Source organism: Tinamus guttatus, unplaced genomic scaffold (assembly GCF_059628265.1).
Source record: "Tinamus guttatus ecotype Peru unplaced genomic scaffold, ASM5962826v1 Tinamus_guttatus_pri_ptg000649l, whole genome shotgun sequence".
Taxonomy (NCBI): Eukaryota; Metazoa; Chordata; class Aves; order Tinamiformes; family Tinamidae; genus Tinamus; species Tinamus guttatus.
In genome coordinates, this window is record NW_028289183.1 from 1,136,085 (window position 1) to 1,152,518 (window position 16,434).

At 42.6% G+C, this 16,434-nt stretch overlaps 1 protein-coding gene across 1 annotated transcript; it reads left to right on the forward strand.

Annotated features, from left to right (window-relative positions):
* The first annotated feature begins 1,510 nt into the window (after positions 1–1,510).
* On the forward strand, positions 1,511–15,829 carry LOC104564870 (myosin heavy chain, skeletal muscle, adult-like). The gene is made up of 38 exons (XM_088535815.1): positions 1,511–1,714; positions 1,805–1,948; positions 2,042–2,198; positions 2,571–2,598; positions 2,699–2,819; positions 2,913–3,005; positions 3,515–3,578; positions 3,659–3,757; positions 3,851–3,954; positions 4,036–4,174; positions 4,563–4,681; positions 4,782–4,931; positions 5,627–5,797; positions 6,047–6,353; positions 6,460–6,536; positions 7,071–7,158; positions 7,248–7,365; positions 7,512–7,635; positions 7,726–7,862; positions 7,961–8,216; positions 9,538–9,780; positions 9,898–10,074; positions 10,154–10,299; positions 10,375–10,465; positions 10,554–10,943; positions 11,203–11,329; positions 11,550–11,668; positions 11,960–12,156; positions 12,431–12,614; positions 12,701–12,866; positions 13,036–13,160; positions 13,390–13,698; positions 13,821–14,024; positions 14,637–14,762; positions 14,854–15,024; positions 15,112–15,216; positions 15,359–15,454; positions 15,674–15,829. Exons 1-38 carry the CDS (start codon positions 1,511–1,513, stop codon positions 15,827–15,829), a joined length of 5,832 nt encoding a protein of 1,943 aa, XP_088391941.1.
* Positions 15,830–16,434: the final 605 nt, after the last annotated feature.

Sequence of the window (16,434 nt, forward strand, 5' to 3'; positions counted from 1 at the left end):
CCTTCAAAACCCAGTACTGCCTTGAGGATTCCAGCTTTGAGTTGAAAATTCTTGAACCCAGGCTAACAACTGTATCTTTAATTATTTTCACAAATCATTAGCATCCACAGAAATAACTGGTTGTTGCAATATTTTCACATACAATATTATTCATTAATCTTTGCTCTTTTACTACTTCCTAGAGTTACTGCCTTCTGCTACATACAAAGAAATATCAGTACAGTTGATTTAAATGAGATCTACCCTAAAAATTAGTCACAACAATGTACAAAGTAACTAAACTATGATTTATACATTCACGTTTTTCAAGAATAAAACCTTCACTCTCCTGGAGTATATTGGTCTAGCCATACAGAGCAACGCTTTGAGGGGGGGTTAGATCCAAAATATAAAAAGGAAGTCCAAGCTATCCTGCTTATCCTGAGAAGACAAGAGTATCTTAGATATCTTAGCCGTTTTCCAATGCAGGCACCTAGGAACATAAGCTGAACTTTCATTTGGCACAATCACATTATAAAACACATCCGCACTAGAATAATAGAGCTGATATTTAACACCTCTGTTAGCAACCCACATGGTGGATAGAATGAATCCTTAGGAACTGGGCAGATGAAAACAATGGTGGGACCAGTAAATATGCTGCAGGGGTAGGGTTTCCCTTCAGAAGGATGTGAAAAAAATGTCCTGACAGGAACTTCATGAATTTTAGAAATGCAGTGTCAGGCCCTGCACCTGGGAAAGGATAGTCTCATGCAACAGGACCGATTTGACCAGTCTGTCATTTGACTAGAAAATAGTTTTGCAGAGAAGTGGCTTTGCGGACAGCAAGCTCAACATGTGCCACCTTGGAGAGAATGAAGGCCAACAGTGACCTGGCAGGCATAGGGAACAGTGTAGTCAGCAAGTCGAAGGAAGGGATTCTTGCCCTGTATTCAGCACATGTGAGCTCACATCTCAAGCACTGATGTTCTGGAATGAGTCCTGTGGAAAGCCACCAGGATGATCAGAGACTGAAGCAAATCATGTATGAGGCTGAAAGAGAAGGGTTTGTTCACTCTGGAGCAGAAGTTAAAAGGCAACTTTTTTACTGTTATTTTCAACAACTATGTGGGAATAGGGAAGAAAGAAATGGAATTTTCTTGGATGGGGTTGGTGGAAGGTGCAAGAAACACATGTTGCAACAGGAGAAATTCTGATCAGGTATTTGGAAAAATATGTTCACCATGAGGGTGATAGAACAAGGATTCAAAATTTCCATCATTGGAGATGGTCCGAACATCCTCAATGAGCCGGGCTCTGGCTGACTTGGTCTAACCTTAGCCCTGTTTTGAACAGTAAAAAAGACTAAAAGACTCTCTGAGATTCATCACAACATCAGCTGTTGAAATACTTTGTATCTTTATAAATTTTCCAATGAGCAGAGTGGCAAGAAATACTGATGACTCACCTAGCTCACCTATCTTCTCTTTCACAGTGACCTCTGCTGACAGGTCCATAACAAAGTGCAGTCATGTCTTCAGACGCTGAGATGGCCGTCTTTGGGGCGGCAGCTCCCTACCTCCGGAAGTCAGAAAAGGAGAGAATCGAGGCCCAGAACAAGCCTTTTGATGCCAAGTCATCAGTCTTTGTGGTGCATCCTAAGGATTCTTTTGTGAAAGGGACAATCCAGAGCAGGGAAGGAGGGAAGGTCACTGTGAAGTCTGAATCAGGAGAAGTAAGTAAAATGCAAGCTTCATAAGAGCAGCATTTACTTCTCACTCCAAGCTCTTAGCTGACATGCATGGATCTCTCATTTCCTTGGCAGTCTCTGACCGTGAAGGAAGACCAAGTCTTCTCCATGAACCCTCCCAAGTACGACAAAATTGAGGACATGGCCATGATGACCCACCTCCACGAACCTGCTGTGCTGTATAACCTCAAAGAGCGTTATGCAGCCTGGATGATCTACGTAAGTAGCAGCCACAGGCTTCCTGCAACTCGCTAGGAAGAGCCAGTCTGCTAAAGCCAATGGAAGGCAACTTGCTGTGTCCTGTCCTTGCAGACCTACTCGGGTCTCTTCTGTGTCACTGTCAACCCCTACAAGTGGCTGCCGGTGTACAACCCGGAGGTGGTGTTGGCCTACCGAGGCAAAAAGCGCCAGGAGGCCCCTCCCCACATCTTCTCCATCTCTGACAACGCCTATCAGTTCATGCTAACTGGTGAGTGGTTCTCAAAGTGATTCTATCAAAAAGACATTTTAAAAGTAATCAAGAGGTTTCCCCATAAGTACATTGTTATTTTTAATACAGCATTGGATTTTTTTTTCAGTCATAACATTAATCATTGACTATTTAGAAAGGATTTTATTTCAGCATTCCTAAGTAGTAAGTAGAGAACCACAGATAGTATTTAAAAAGCAAAGCACTGGAAATTATTTAGGAAAGTTAGTAGACTGAAAAATATCTGCAACTAATAAATAAAAAAATACACTCATAATTGCTTTTTATCATAATCTACACTTGCTACATTAATTTTCATTTTTGTGTGTGTTCTTCATTTACGAAGTGTCTTTGCTTCTGTCTCTTTCACAGATCGCGAGAATCAGTCAATCCTGATCACGTACGTACATTCCCTGCTCCGATTCCCAAGGGCTGGCTCTGTGCCTGGGGACCTGCTGCCTGACCAGACGTTCTCTGCTTCTCTCTCTTTTGCTTCCTAGCGGAGAATCCGGGGCAGGGAAGACTGTGAACACCAAGCGTGTCATCCAGTACTTTGCAACAATTGCAGCTAGCGGGGACAAGAAGAAGGAGGAGCAGCCGCAACAGGCAGGCAAAATGCAGGTAAATCAACAGATACTGTCCTGAAAGGATGCTTTTCTCTGCACTTGACCCAATTTTGAGAAGGATAACCATGAATACTTATTCATCTTGTAGGGCACACTTGAGGATCAAATCATCAGCGCCAACCCCCTGCTAGAGGCCTTTGGAAACGCCAAGACCGTGAGGAATGACAACTCCTCACGCTTTGTAAGTTTTTGGTCAGAGAAGTTCACATTTACAGGTGAACAACAATCATGAACTCTCACTCCTGAAATGCCATGGTAGAATGCTTATAGTCATTCAGCTAATGTTTTTCTTATATGTCTGTCCAAATATGGATATAGTCTATTTAGTCTTATTGCTAAAGTGCATTCTTCATAGAACACCTGCAGCTTTTAGGGCTCTTATTTATTAAGAAGGATTGTATTTAATAAAATAGCATTCAAGTGTATTATAGCTATGATTCCTTCAAAAATCAGCAAATGTTTTAATTCAGATTTAGTTCAAGTATGCATTGTTCTTTAAGTGTATTAAGATGTCATTTTTTAACAACATAGCCATGTTGAAGGGAGGAAGGAAGGGAGGGAGAGTTGTGCAGGGAGAGGGACAAAGATCTCTTCAAGACATCCTACAATAGTGCACTACATAATGTAAGTTCACAAACATTTTCTTTCTTGTGAAATTCCAAAGTGTCTTTTTTTCTTTCACTTCTTAAGGGCAAATTCATCAGAATACACTTTGGAGCCACAGGAAAATTGGCTTCTGCAGATATTGAAACATGTAAGAAAGCCTCTTTGCCTGATAACAATCCTTTCTCATTTCCTCAAATTTTTGCTAATTCTTTCAATGTTATTTGCCAGATCTTTTGGAAAAGTCCAGAGTTACTTTCCAGCTCAAGGCAGAAAGAAGCTACCACATCTTTTATCAGATCATGTCCAACAAGAAGCCAGAGCTCATTGGTAGGAAGTAGTATAAATTGTTTGATGTAATCAAATGAATGGATAATATTATCTTCATTCTTACACCCATGTATGCCCTATTGTTCTTTTCAGACATGCTCCTCATCACCACCAACCCATATGACTACCACTATGTGAGCCAAGGCGAGATCACTGTTCCCAGTATTAATGACCAGGAGGAGCTAATGGCTACAGACGTAAGTAGCACATAGAAGGTTTTACACATGGATTGCTACATATAATATGCTTGGTTTTCACTTTACTGATTCTGTTACTAGAGTGCCATTGACATCCTGGGCTTCACTGCTGATGAAAAAGTGGCCATTTACAAGCTGACAGGGGCTGTCATGCACTATGGGAACTTGAAGTTCAAGCAGAAACAACGAGAGGAGCAGGCAGAGCCAGATGGCACAGAAGGTACTAGCAAAACGTAGAACTTTCAATAATAGAAACATTAACACTAGTAGATGGCAAAATGCAAGATAACGTCAAAATATCATATGCAGTTCTGTTTAAGGAAACATATTCAAAACAAACAACTCTGCACGTACTTAGCTGAGGATTTTCTGGGTCACAAATGCCGCTTAGGATTCTTACTGCAATTCTGTATTATAAAACCAGCAACTGTGGTTTCCATAATTTTAATGCTTCTAAATTCCTAGGCAGGCTAACATAGGACTGCAGTAGCAGAACATATAGAACTGCACATACTTCTTAGAGAATGTACACTGACTATGTTCCAGGCACTATTCACGGATCATTTCTCCTCTCCTGCTCTTTACCTCTCGCTGTCATTTGTGCTTAGTTGCTGACAAGGCTGCCTACCTGATGGGTCTGAACTCAGCAGACCTGCTCAAGGCCCTGTGCTATCCCCGCGTCAAGGTTGGGAATGAGTACGTGACCAAAGGTCAAACTGTGCAGCAGGTAACACGCACACACATTGTGGGACACAGAACCTGTGGCTGCATTTACAATCTTAATTTGCCTAATATTTTTTTTTCTGATATTTCTCTCTTTGTTTTAGGTGAACAATGCAGTGGGTGCTTTGGCAAAGGCAGTGTATGAGAAGATGTTCTTGTGGATGGTCGTTCGTATCAACCAACAGCTGGACACCAAACAACCCAGACAGTACTTCATTGGTGTGCTGGACATTGCTGGCTTTGAGATCTTTGATGTAAGTAGCTCAAATATCACAGATATCATATCGTGTCTTAAAAAGGCAATTAGAGATCAATAGTTGCAGCTAGATAATGAAAAAAAATCCTCATATTCACTGATAGGCAGCACAGAAATAACAAAGACACAATTCAAACAGAATTTACAAAGAGAAAAATAGATGTAAGACCACCAAGATTTCTGCAAAGAGTCTAGAAGAAGAAAGCTATACATAATCTTTCCTTCTGAAGAGCAAAAGGGTGATTCCAATTAAAAGATTGCATTGGATCCCTTTACGCTGGTAAAGAAGTATCTAAAAGATTAGGAGAAGTTAGGTCGGTCCAAGCAAGAGGTGACAAGCAATGGAAAAATAGAGAGGGTTTTTTTGTTTGCTTTGGTTTATTTTTTGTTAGAGGAATGGGACAATTTACACAATTTGAGAGAAAAGATGTAAATTCCACTCTGCTAGGAATAAGGCTACCAGCATCTTTTTTCTTTTTTGGAATTTGCTTTAAAAATAAATGATATATGTAAACAGAAGTTCACTATCAAAGAGCAATAAAAATCTTTTTAGGAAGAGTGAATGGCAGTTCAACATTAAAAATCTGTGTTTTAACTGGATGTCCCTTTGTAAGATGCTGAGTTCACAGAAAATGCCCTACAGACAGTGCTACATCTAGAACAATTGGTGATTCTCATATTTCCATTGAGCAGTTCAACAGCCTGGAGCAGCTCTGCATCAATTTCACCAATGAGAAACTGCAACAGTTTTTCAACCACCACATGTTCGTGCTGGAGCAGGAAGAGTACAAGAAGGAAGGAATTGAATGGGAGTTCATTGACTTTGGGATGGACCTGGCTGCCTGTATTGAGCTTATTGAAAAGGTATGTTATGTATATTTAAGATGTTGTTACTTCCTGTTTGTGACGTAGGATTTTAGGATTTCTCCTCAACATCATATTTTGTCCTAACTATTAAAAAATCTGTTTGTTATTATCATTTGTGTTACTAACTACTTGCACTGAGAAAGTACCTTTTCATTTCAAGTATCTTACATATTCAGGAAGTAACTTATAAGAACATTATGATCAAAGACTCAGTGATCAGTGTCCACTTGTTCATGTTTCCTCCAGCCCATGGGCATCTTCTCCATCCTGGAAGAGGAGTGCATGTTCCCCAAGGCAACTGACACCTCTTTCAAGAACAAGCTCTATGACCAGCACCTGGGCAAGTCCAACAACTTCCAGAAGCCCAAGCCTGCCAAAGGCAAGGCTGAGGCCCACTTCTCCCTGGTGCACTATGCTGGCACAGTGGACTACAACATCTCTGGCTGGCTTGACAAGAACAAGGACCCCCTGAATGAAACTGTTGTGGGGCTGTATCAGAAATCATCTGTGAAGACACTGGCCTTACTCTTTGCCTCTGCTGGAGGAGAGGCAGGTCAGTTCTCTTAAATGTCACCTCTTTGATGCACAGTGGTTTCACCAAATTATGATGCCACAAGTAGAACTCAAAAAAATAAAATATATTTTCTTCTAATTTCCAGAGGCTGGTGGTGGTGGTGGCAAGAAAGGTGGTAAGAAGAAGGGTTCTTCTTTCCAGACTGTTTCTGCCCTTTTCCGAGTAAGTAAGGATTCTTCAACTCTTAATCTCTGAAAATCAGGGATTTCACGCTTCACATGAAAAAAAGACAGTACTTCCCACTGGTTCAGTCACAATATTAACACAACAAATAATAATAATAATAATAATAAAAGAACCCTATAATACCTTAGGAAATACCTTAATAAAAAGCAAATTTTCTTCTGGAATGAGAAAGTACACTTTAAAGTCCAAATTTGAGCTTAAGAATATATGACATTTTTATGTTAATTCAAAAGTATCGAAAATACTCATTTTATTAAAATGCACTTTAAATTTTGATCCCAAAGGATAACTTAAATAAGAACTTTCTTTAAGAGTACTTTAATACTAGTTACTTCTAGTAACAAAGAAAACATTAATAAGAATACATAAAAAAGAAGCTTTAGATAAATATAAATTTTGGATTTAATTGCTACTTTATCTGTGTTAATTCATTATATTAGTATCCTGACATCTAGAGGATGGGTGTGCAGAAGTAAAATTTGTTGATCTAAACTGCACACAATCCCACAGGAAAACTTAAACAAGCTGATGACCAACTTACGGAGCACTCACCCCCATTTTGTCCGTTGCATCATCCCTAATGAAACAAAAACGCCTGGTAAGAAGCTCAATAAAAGATATTCCTGTGATACAGTCATTCATCTCTGTGCTAGAAATTCTAGTATTTACTGTGTTCTGAATTGTTAGGTGCCATGGAGCATGAACTGGTGCTGCACCAGCTGCGGTGTAACGGTGTGCTGGAAGGGATCCGAATCTGCAGGAAAGGATTCCCCAGCAGAGTGCTCTATGCTGACTTTAAGCAGAGGTAAGAGGGTTCCTGCACTGGGATCATTTTAACCAGTGCCAAGTGCCTTGTAGGTTCAGTCAGGCTGGACTCTAGTGTCAAGTGACAGTAGCCACCAGGCGCTTGTTGGGAAGAACAGCCTTTTCTTCTTCCTTCTCTTTGCACAGGTACAAGGTGCTCAATGCAAGTGCTATCCCAGAGGGACAGTTCATTGACAGCAAGAAGGCTTCTGAGAAGCTCCTTGGCTCCATTGATGTGGACCACACCCAGTACAAATTTGGTCACACCAAGGTACAAACACTCCTTGACTCAGGTACTATCCTGTGTGGCCGTGTTTTGTGCCACCTGACAATGACAAGCTGCAATATTCCCCTTCTCAAGGTGTTCTTCAAAGCTGGGCTGCTGGGGCTCCTGGAGGAGATGAGAGATGAGAAGCTGGCACAGCTCATCACTCGCACACAGGCCAGGTGCAGGGGCTTCCTCATGAGAGTGGAGTACCAGAGAATGGTGGAGAGGAGGTACACATTTCTCAAATGCAAATCATCACGGTACTTTGGAGAAAGTGTCTACACCATTCACATGCAAATTATTCAATGTACATTTAACTCTGCTTCAGGGAGTCCATCTTCTGCATCCAGTACAATGTTCGTTCCTTCATGAACGTCAAGCACTGGTCCTGGATGAAGCTGTTCTTCAAGATCAAGCCCTTGCTGAAGAGTGCAGAATCGGAGAAGGAGATGGCCAATATGAAGGAAGAGTTTGAGAAAACCAAGGAAGAGCTTACAAAGTCTGAAGCAAAGAGGAAGGAGCTAGAAGAGAAAATGGTGTCCCTCCTGCAGGAGAAAAATGACCTGCAGCTCCAAGTGCAGGCTGTGAGTATCATCATTCATTTACCATTCAGAAAAGGAGTCTGTATAATCAAACTTCACTTTCCAAAGTTGAATATCAGACTGTAGTTGACTATAAATCAATTACTTCATTAATTATCCATTATATATTGTGAAGTAAAGAAAACTGGTGTCTGGATTTGCATGGTAAGCCATCTGGCAGACAGTGCAGAGAGGTAGTACTCTTGCTTTCTGTCAAGGTAGCCATTTACAGCTAGCCCACAGAATATACTCAGAACTGTGAGGGTGACAGAGCACTGGAACAGGCTGCCAAGGGAGGTTATGGATTCTCCTTCTCTAGAGATATTCAAAATCTGCTTGGACACAATCCTGTGCCACGTGCTCTAGGTGACCCTGCCCATGCAGAGGGGTCAGACTAGATGATCTTTAAAGGTGCCTTCCAACCTTAATGATTCTATGATTCTAAGTAATGTAACAGGGTTGTGCCTGACTCCCCAACTCTCTTGAAGCAGGTAAGTATCCACATCTTACCGAACGTAGAATAATTAATTCATTTTGGAGGATAAATTTAACTGAGTTCCTAAGCTTCTGCCCAAAAAAGTCTCATATCCAAGGGTTGTTTTTTAACCTGCACAAGAGAAAAAAGCTCATTGTTTCATCGGAAGATGCAAAGGGGCTGGTAGATACCCCCACTCCATGACAGTTGACATGCCTCCCTTGAGAAATGACTTTTTGAGCATTACCCATCCTGCTTTATGTGGGCTTTAGCCAATAACCCTTAAATGCAAAATGCATAAACTATTGCTGAAGAGCATATAAACGTATAAAAATACTAAACTGTCACCTCTGGGTAATTACATCATAACTTGGTATCCTTTAGATAGGGAATGAAGAAAAACAATAAAATAGATTAGTCATCAAGCAAATTCTTTCATTTCTGAGTACTGCAGCTATCTGCATCGTTATTTGGATTTTCTTCTTATGTTGTATGATTGTGCTGTTATTAATAGTATATCATGTGAGCTTTGTAGGCAGACTATATTTTGAAAAACAAATTACTGTTTAAGAATATTCCTACAGCATTTGATTTTCAAAGCCCATCTTACAAAGCAATTCTACATTACTCATAAGTTATAATAAAATAATTGAGGACATGATTATTAACAGAAATTTGTGAATGCATGATGTATTATCATAGCTACCACATGGATAAGATATTATTGAAAAATACAAACAAAAATTGTAATCAATCAGCTGAGAAGATACATAACTATTTTCCAGATAAAAACTATTCTGAGATAATTTCAAAGGCTATAATCAAAGAAAACTTGTGTTTCTACAACAGGAAGCAGATAGCTTGGCTGATGCTGAGGAAAGATGTGACCAGCTGATCAAAACCAAAATCCAACTTGAGGCCAAAATCAAGGAAGTGACAGAAAGGGCTGAGGATGAGGAAGAAATCAATGCTGAGCTGACAGCCAAGAAGAGGAAACTGGAGGATGAATGCTCAGAGCTGAAGAAAGACATTGATGACCTGGAGCTAACGCTGGCCAAAGTTGAGAAGGAAAAGCATGCAACTGAAAACAAGGTACAACACAGAATCTGTCACTTAGACTCCAGAAGTCCATTCGGTGCTGTGTACAGTCCCTTAGAGCAGATTTGCAGCTACTTCTTTTAATTATCACCTGTCTCCATCCTCTTACAGGTCAAAAACCTCACCGAGGAGATGGCAGGCCTGGATGAGAACATTGCCAAGCTGACAAAAGAGAAGAAAGCCCTCCAAGAGGCCCACCAGCAGACACTGGATGACCTGCAGGCAGAAGAGGACAAAGTCAATACGCTGACCAAGGCTAAAACCAAGCTGGAACAGCAAGTGGATGATGTAAGGACATGTGGGGAGATCAAAGCTGCTATAGAGTTAGACATGACTGGCATGGCACTCATGATCATCTTCTGTTTAGCTTGAAGGGTCCCTGGAGCAGGAGAAGAAACTGCGCATGGACCTTGAGAGAGCCAAGAGGAAACTTGAGGGTGACCTGAAGCTGTCCCATGACAGTATAATGGACTTGGAAAATGATAAGCAGCAGCTAGATGAGAAATTGAAGAAGTAAGTATGCTTGCAAGGCTAGCTGGTGCACATGTGTTTTTCATCAGATTCTAACAGAATTTTCTTTGTGTACAGGAAAGACTTTGAAATCAGCCAGATCCAGAGCAAGATCGAGGATGAACAAGCCCTGGGCATGCAACTGCAGAAGAAGATCAAGGAGTTGCAGGCAAGTCTCTGTTCCATCCATTCTCTCACACTGACAGAGGTCCAGTTGGAGCAGGGCATGGGTGTGATTGGTGCCTACTGTTCTGCAGGCCCGAATTGAGGAACTGGAGGAGGAAATTGAGGCCGAGCGGACCTCTCGCGCCAAAGCAGAGAAGCATCGGGCTGACCTCTCCAGGGAGCTGGAGGAGATCAGCGAGCGCCTGGAGGAAGCAGGGGGAGCTACGGCAGCTCAGATCGACATGAACAAGAAGCGTGAGGCGGAATTTCAGAAGATGCGGCGCGACCTCGAAGAGGCCACTCTGCAGCATGAAGCCACCGCTGCCGCCCTGCGCAAGAAGCACGCGGACAGCACAGCCGAGCTCGGGGAGCAAATAGACAACCTGCAGCGTGTCAAGCAGAAGCTGGAGAAGGAGAAGAGTGAGCTCAAGATGGAGATTGATGACTTATCCAGTAACATGGAGTCTGTCTCCAAAGCCAAGGTATAAAATACACTTCATAGGCTCACTGTACCTTGGGTTTTTTTTACGTTATAAGGCTGCTTAATGCAGAGTCTGCTTTGGCAATATTCAAAATCTCCCTGGATGCAATCCTGTGCAGAGTCCTCTAGGTGACCCTGCTTGAGCAGAGGGGTTGGACTAGATGATCCCTAGAGGTCTCTTCTCAAATCACAGTAAAGTAGTGTGTATTTTCTTAGAGGAAAAGTAACCCAGAATGCGGTATCTTTTTTTTTACAACTAGGCAAATCTGGAGAAGACGTGTCGTGCATTGGAAGACCAGCTGAGTGAGGTTAAGACAAAAGAGGAAGAACATCAGCGCATGATCAATGATCTCAATGCTCAAAGAGCTCGTTTGCAGACAGAATCAGGTAAGATATCTATATCTCTGATATGCAAATAGAACAACATAAGACATGATTCTTTTGAGGAAATTTTAAGTCTAGCTCACTTCCTCTCACTTAAAAAGAGAAAAGCACTGAAAAAAGATATTTATGCAAGCTCTGCAAATTATCTTGGTTGACAGTCATAAATGATCGTTATGCTATAATCAGTAGCAACTTAAGGCCTCTATATCTGTGTACTTTCCAGGTGAATATTCACGCCAGATGGAGGAGAAAGATGCTTTAGTTTCTCAGTTGTCCAGAGGAAAGCAGGCATTCACTCAACAAATTGAGGAATTCAAGAGGCATTTAGAGGAAGAAGTAAAGGTAAGCATGTTTTCCAAAAGGCTTTATTATTTTTTTGAGTGTGGCTGCAGCAAAATACAAAATCAGAGAATCATCATGATGAAAGGAGAAATAAACAATTAGGTAATTCAGTGCAAACCTTCTCATGATAGCTTTGTTTCCTGTTCCGTCCAGTCCAGCAGCTATGAATATATTAGGAAATATCAGATTTTCCCCTCTTAAGAAGAATAAACCAGTGTCTGAAAACAGCTCAGTCAGGAGATTTACTGGAGTGTAGCTACTCCTTGTGCCAATCCTGTCATCCTTCCCCAGGCCAAGAATGCCCTGGCCCACGCCTTGCAATCTGCTCGCCATGACTGTGACTTGCTCCGGGAGCAATATGAAGAGGAGCAGGAAGCCAAGGGGGAGCTGCAGCGTTCCCTGTCCAAGGCCAACAGTGAAGTGGCCCAGTGGAGGACCAAATATGAGACCGATGCCATTCAGCGCACTGAGGAGCTGGAGGAGGCCAAGTATGTGGGGACTGTAAAGAATATTGGCAGAGACTAAGAATGGAAGTCAAGATTGTGCTTTGGAGTGAAGAAATAGGAAGAGGGAGATTATATCCCGTAGTGTATGGAGGTAGGGAAAGGAAAAGGAAAACACATGTAGGAAAGAGGTAAAGGAAATAGGGACAATGACTCCAGATTTCAGAATGGCTAAGCATGCTATTTCACAAAGCTCATCAGCAATACAGCATTGCTTCCATTTGCTCCCTAACCCTGAGCTGTATTTACCACCTCCCAGGAAAAAGCTGGCACAGCGTCTGCAGGAAGCTGAGGAACACGTTGAAGCCGTGAATGCCAAATGTGCTTCCCTGGAAAAGACAAAGCAGCGGCTGCAGAATGAAGTGGAGGACCTGATGATAGATGTGGAAAGAGCGAACGCTGCCTGCGCAGCTCTGGACAAGAAGCAGAAGAACTTTGACAAGGTAAAATGGGCCTCAGTCTTGTGGTATGGGGATGGAGCATCCCCTCATTGCTGTGAGGAACATTTTCAGGCCTTGTTGCTCTTCAGATCCTGTCAGAGTGGAAGCAGAAGTATGAGGAAACGCAGGCTGAGCTGGAAGCCTCCCAGAAGGAGGCTCGCTCTCTCAGCACGGAGCTGTTCAAGATGAAGAATGCCTACGAGGAGTCCTTGGACCACCTGGAAACCCTGAAGCGCGAGAACAAGAACTTGCAGCGTAAGTGCCGGGTGCCCAGCTACTGACAAGCTTCTCACAAGCTTCTCTATCCACCAACCTGCAGGGGTTTGTGTCTGCAATATGGTGAGGATGGCTGTCATCTTCATGTGGTAGGACATTTCCTATGTTGTTCAGTGCCTGACCCTGCCAATTGTCTCTGTTCATATAGAGGAGATTTCTGACCTCACGGAGCAGATTGCAGAGAGTGGAAAGGCCATTCATGAGCTGGAGAAAGCAAAGAAGCAGGCTGAGCAGGAGAAATCTGAAATCCAAGCAGCTCTGGAGGAAGCTGAGGTAAGTAGCCATAATCACTGGTTTCCAGCCTGGGAGAACTGGGAAACATTGTGGAAAATAACTGCTTGAGGCTGTAAGCCATATGGCGTTGCTCTCTCTCTGTTGAGTTTCAAACTGTAACCTCAATTTCCAAATCATACTTAAAAAAATAGGCCTAATTTGTTGTGCAGGAGGCTGTCCCATTAGGAAATTCACTTTTATTAATACGGCCTGTTTTGTTCTTTTTTAGGCCTCTCTAGAACATGAGGAGGGGAAGATCCTGCGCCTCCAGCTGGAGCTCAACCAGATCAAATCTGAGATTGACCGGAAGATAGCAGAAAAGGATGAGGAAATTGAACAGCTGAAGAGAACCCATCACCGAGTTGTGGAGTCCATGCAGAGCACGCTGGATGCAGAAATCAGGAGCAGAAATGAAGCCCTGAGGCTGAAGAAGAAGATGGAGGGAGACCTCAATGAAATGGAGATCCAGCTGAGCCATGCCAACCGTCTGGCTGCAGAGGCCCAGAAGCACCTGAGAAACACACAGGCAGTGCTGAAGGTTGGTTAAGCCCAATACGTGTATGCAAGCATTTAGCTTGGGTAATATTATACTTGCATTATAACTACACATGCAAGGGTAGCAGTGATGCATTGTATTAATTTCTGCTGCCTTCTTTACAGGATACCCAGATACACTTGGACGATGCTGTCAGGACACAGGAGGACCTGAAGGAGCAGGTGGCCATGGTGGAACGCAGAGCAAACCTGTTGCAGGCTGAAGTTGAGGAGCTCCGGGCAGCCCTGGAGCAGACGGAGCGGTCAAGGAAAGTGGCTGAGCAGGAACTGATGGATGCGAGCGAGAGAGTTCAACTCCTCCACACTCAGGTCAGATTCCTGTGTGAAAATAACTCCAACGGGTGTTTATGGAGGTCACTACTTTATAAATAAGATACAATGAGAGAATGTGATTCTTTAGAAGTTTGTTGTTAAAGGCAAATCTTTAGAGATAAATAGATTTTCTCCTGACATTAAAAAAAGAAACAAACAAAAAAACAATCATAAACTCCCTAATGTTATTTATCATTTTCCTCATGGTCACAACATTAAGGTTTAAATGTGTTAATCTTAATTATGACACCACCACTATGACTGCTACCAAAATGTATCCTGTGAGCCACAGGATTTTTCCTTTTCTGATTCCTTGTCTATGTAAATTATCTAGATTGTCTGTTCCTTAACCTGAACTGAAATTGTTACCCTGAAACAAGGAATTGGATTGTAAATATGACTTAATTAAGAGCAGACATAACTATTGTTTTAAAATGTTGAGAGAACTCTGTTGACGGGCTGTTTATAACCTGGCAAGGTGATGCAAGTGAAGGAGTCTGCTGATATTAGAAACACTGATAATCATAATGTTAGATTTCTTAATATGAGCTTTAGAACTTGTGCTTTAGAACTGAGTGAGAAAAAAAAAAAACGTATTCTGCTCCACAGAATACCAGCTTGATCAACACTAAGAAGAAGCTGGAAACAGACATTTCCCACATTCAGAGTGAAATGGAGGAGACAATCCAGGAAGCCCGTAATGCTGAAGAGAAAGCCAAGAAGGCCATCACAGATGTGAGTTGGGGCTCCTTGCTGGCTGGTGGTGGATGGACTCTGACCCAACATGGCTCCCTCTCCAAACTGACTCTATTCCTTTGCTCTGCAGGCAGCCATGATGGCAGAAGAGCTGAAGAAGGAGCAGGACACAAGTGCACACCTGGAGAGGATGAAGAAGAACTTGGACCAGACAGTGAAGGATCTGCAGCTGCGTCTGGATGAGGCTGAGCAGCTGGCACTGAAAGGAGGCAAGAAGCAAATCCAGAAGCTGGAGGCCAGGGTGAGTGAGGGCTAGTATTTGTTCATGAGGGAACATGTCCCATGAGACATCACGAGTGCAGCTGCATGGATTGTTTTCCCATTGCAGGTGCGTGAGCTGGAAGGGGAGGTTGATTCTGAGCAGAAGCGCAGCGCTGAAGCCGTCAAGGGTGTGCGCAAATACGAGAGGAGGGTGAAGGAGCTGACCTACCAGGTAAGGCAGGAGGCCTCTCTGCTGGCACACCCCCTTCCCAGGGAGTCAGAATGTTGGCACACAACTCCCAAGGGGAATTGTTAACCTCCTGCAGGAGGCAGGAAAGCAATGCACTCTCTTTTCTTCTCACCATTTGCTCTAGTCTGAGGAAGACCGGAAGAATATTCTCAGGCTCCAGGATCTGGTGGACAAGCTGCAAATGAAAGTGAAGTCCTACAAGAGACAAGCTGAGGAGGCTGTAAGTTTTACTCTGTGCAAGAGTCTCTCAAAAGAAGAAAGCAGACATTGTGTTCTAAACAGGGAAAGAAAAGGAAGTCTACTGACCTCCCTTTCTTGGGAAATAGTGATAGTTGGGAGGTGGAAGGGTTGGGCCTTTCCCCAGTTTTCATCCCGAACCCCTCAAGTTCTATTCAGAAGGTAAATCCCTGCTCTTCACCACCTTTCTCTCCCACTACAGGAGGAGCTGTCCAATGTCAACCTCTCCAAATTCCGCAAGATCCAGCACGAGCTGGAGGAAGCCGAGGAGCGGGCTGACATTGCAGAGTCACAGGTCAACAAGCTCCGAGTCAAGAGCCGCGAGTTTCACAGCAAGAAGATAGCAGAAGAAGAGTGAGCATACTGAGACACAGCAATTTGACTTGGGTGGTCCACAAAATGTGAACCTCTGCCATTTTCTTCTGCTATGGATTTTGCAGCTGCTTCAGCGTCTAGAGAATAAAGTCAGTAGATTCCTTTGCATATACAGCACAAGCAGTGTTTTTGGTTATTATGTTTCAATTCTGCAGTTACATACATTTTAGACATTTTCAAATGATTAATTTTAAGAATAATTTAGAATTTTAAGTAAAACCATTACAGCAACCTAGGAATTCTGCAGTACTTTCAGTACAGAATTCTGCATGTTTTCTCAGTAACACAGTTTTAAAGTTAGATTAGGCTAGAATAAAATAGTCCCAAAGATTTCACTGTGCTGTCCTGGCTGTTCCCCTGGGCATAGCAGAAATTATGACATGGAATCACAGTACAGAATGGGCAGGGAAAAAACATTTCTCACTTTGTGACATGCTGCCCTACATGGAGGATGGGAGTCCTTTTGCACTGATGCACTATTTCTGGAGTCAGGCTGCATGTCACCCTAATAAGTGCTGATGCAAAAGTAACTGATCTTTAGAAAATCATGGGTCTATAATAGCCCATAATAAAGAGCATCTCTAAAAG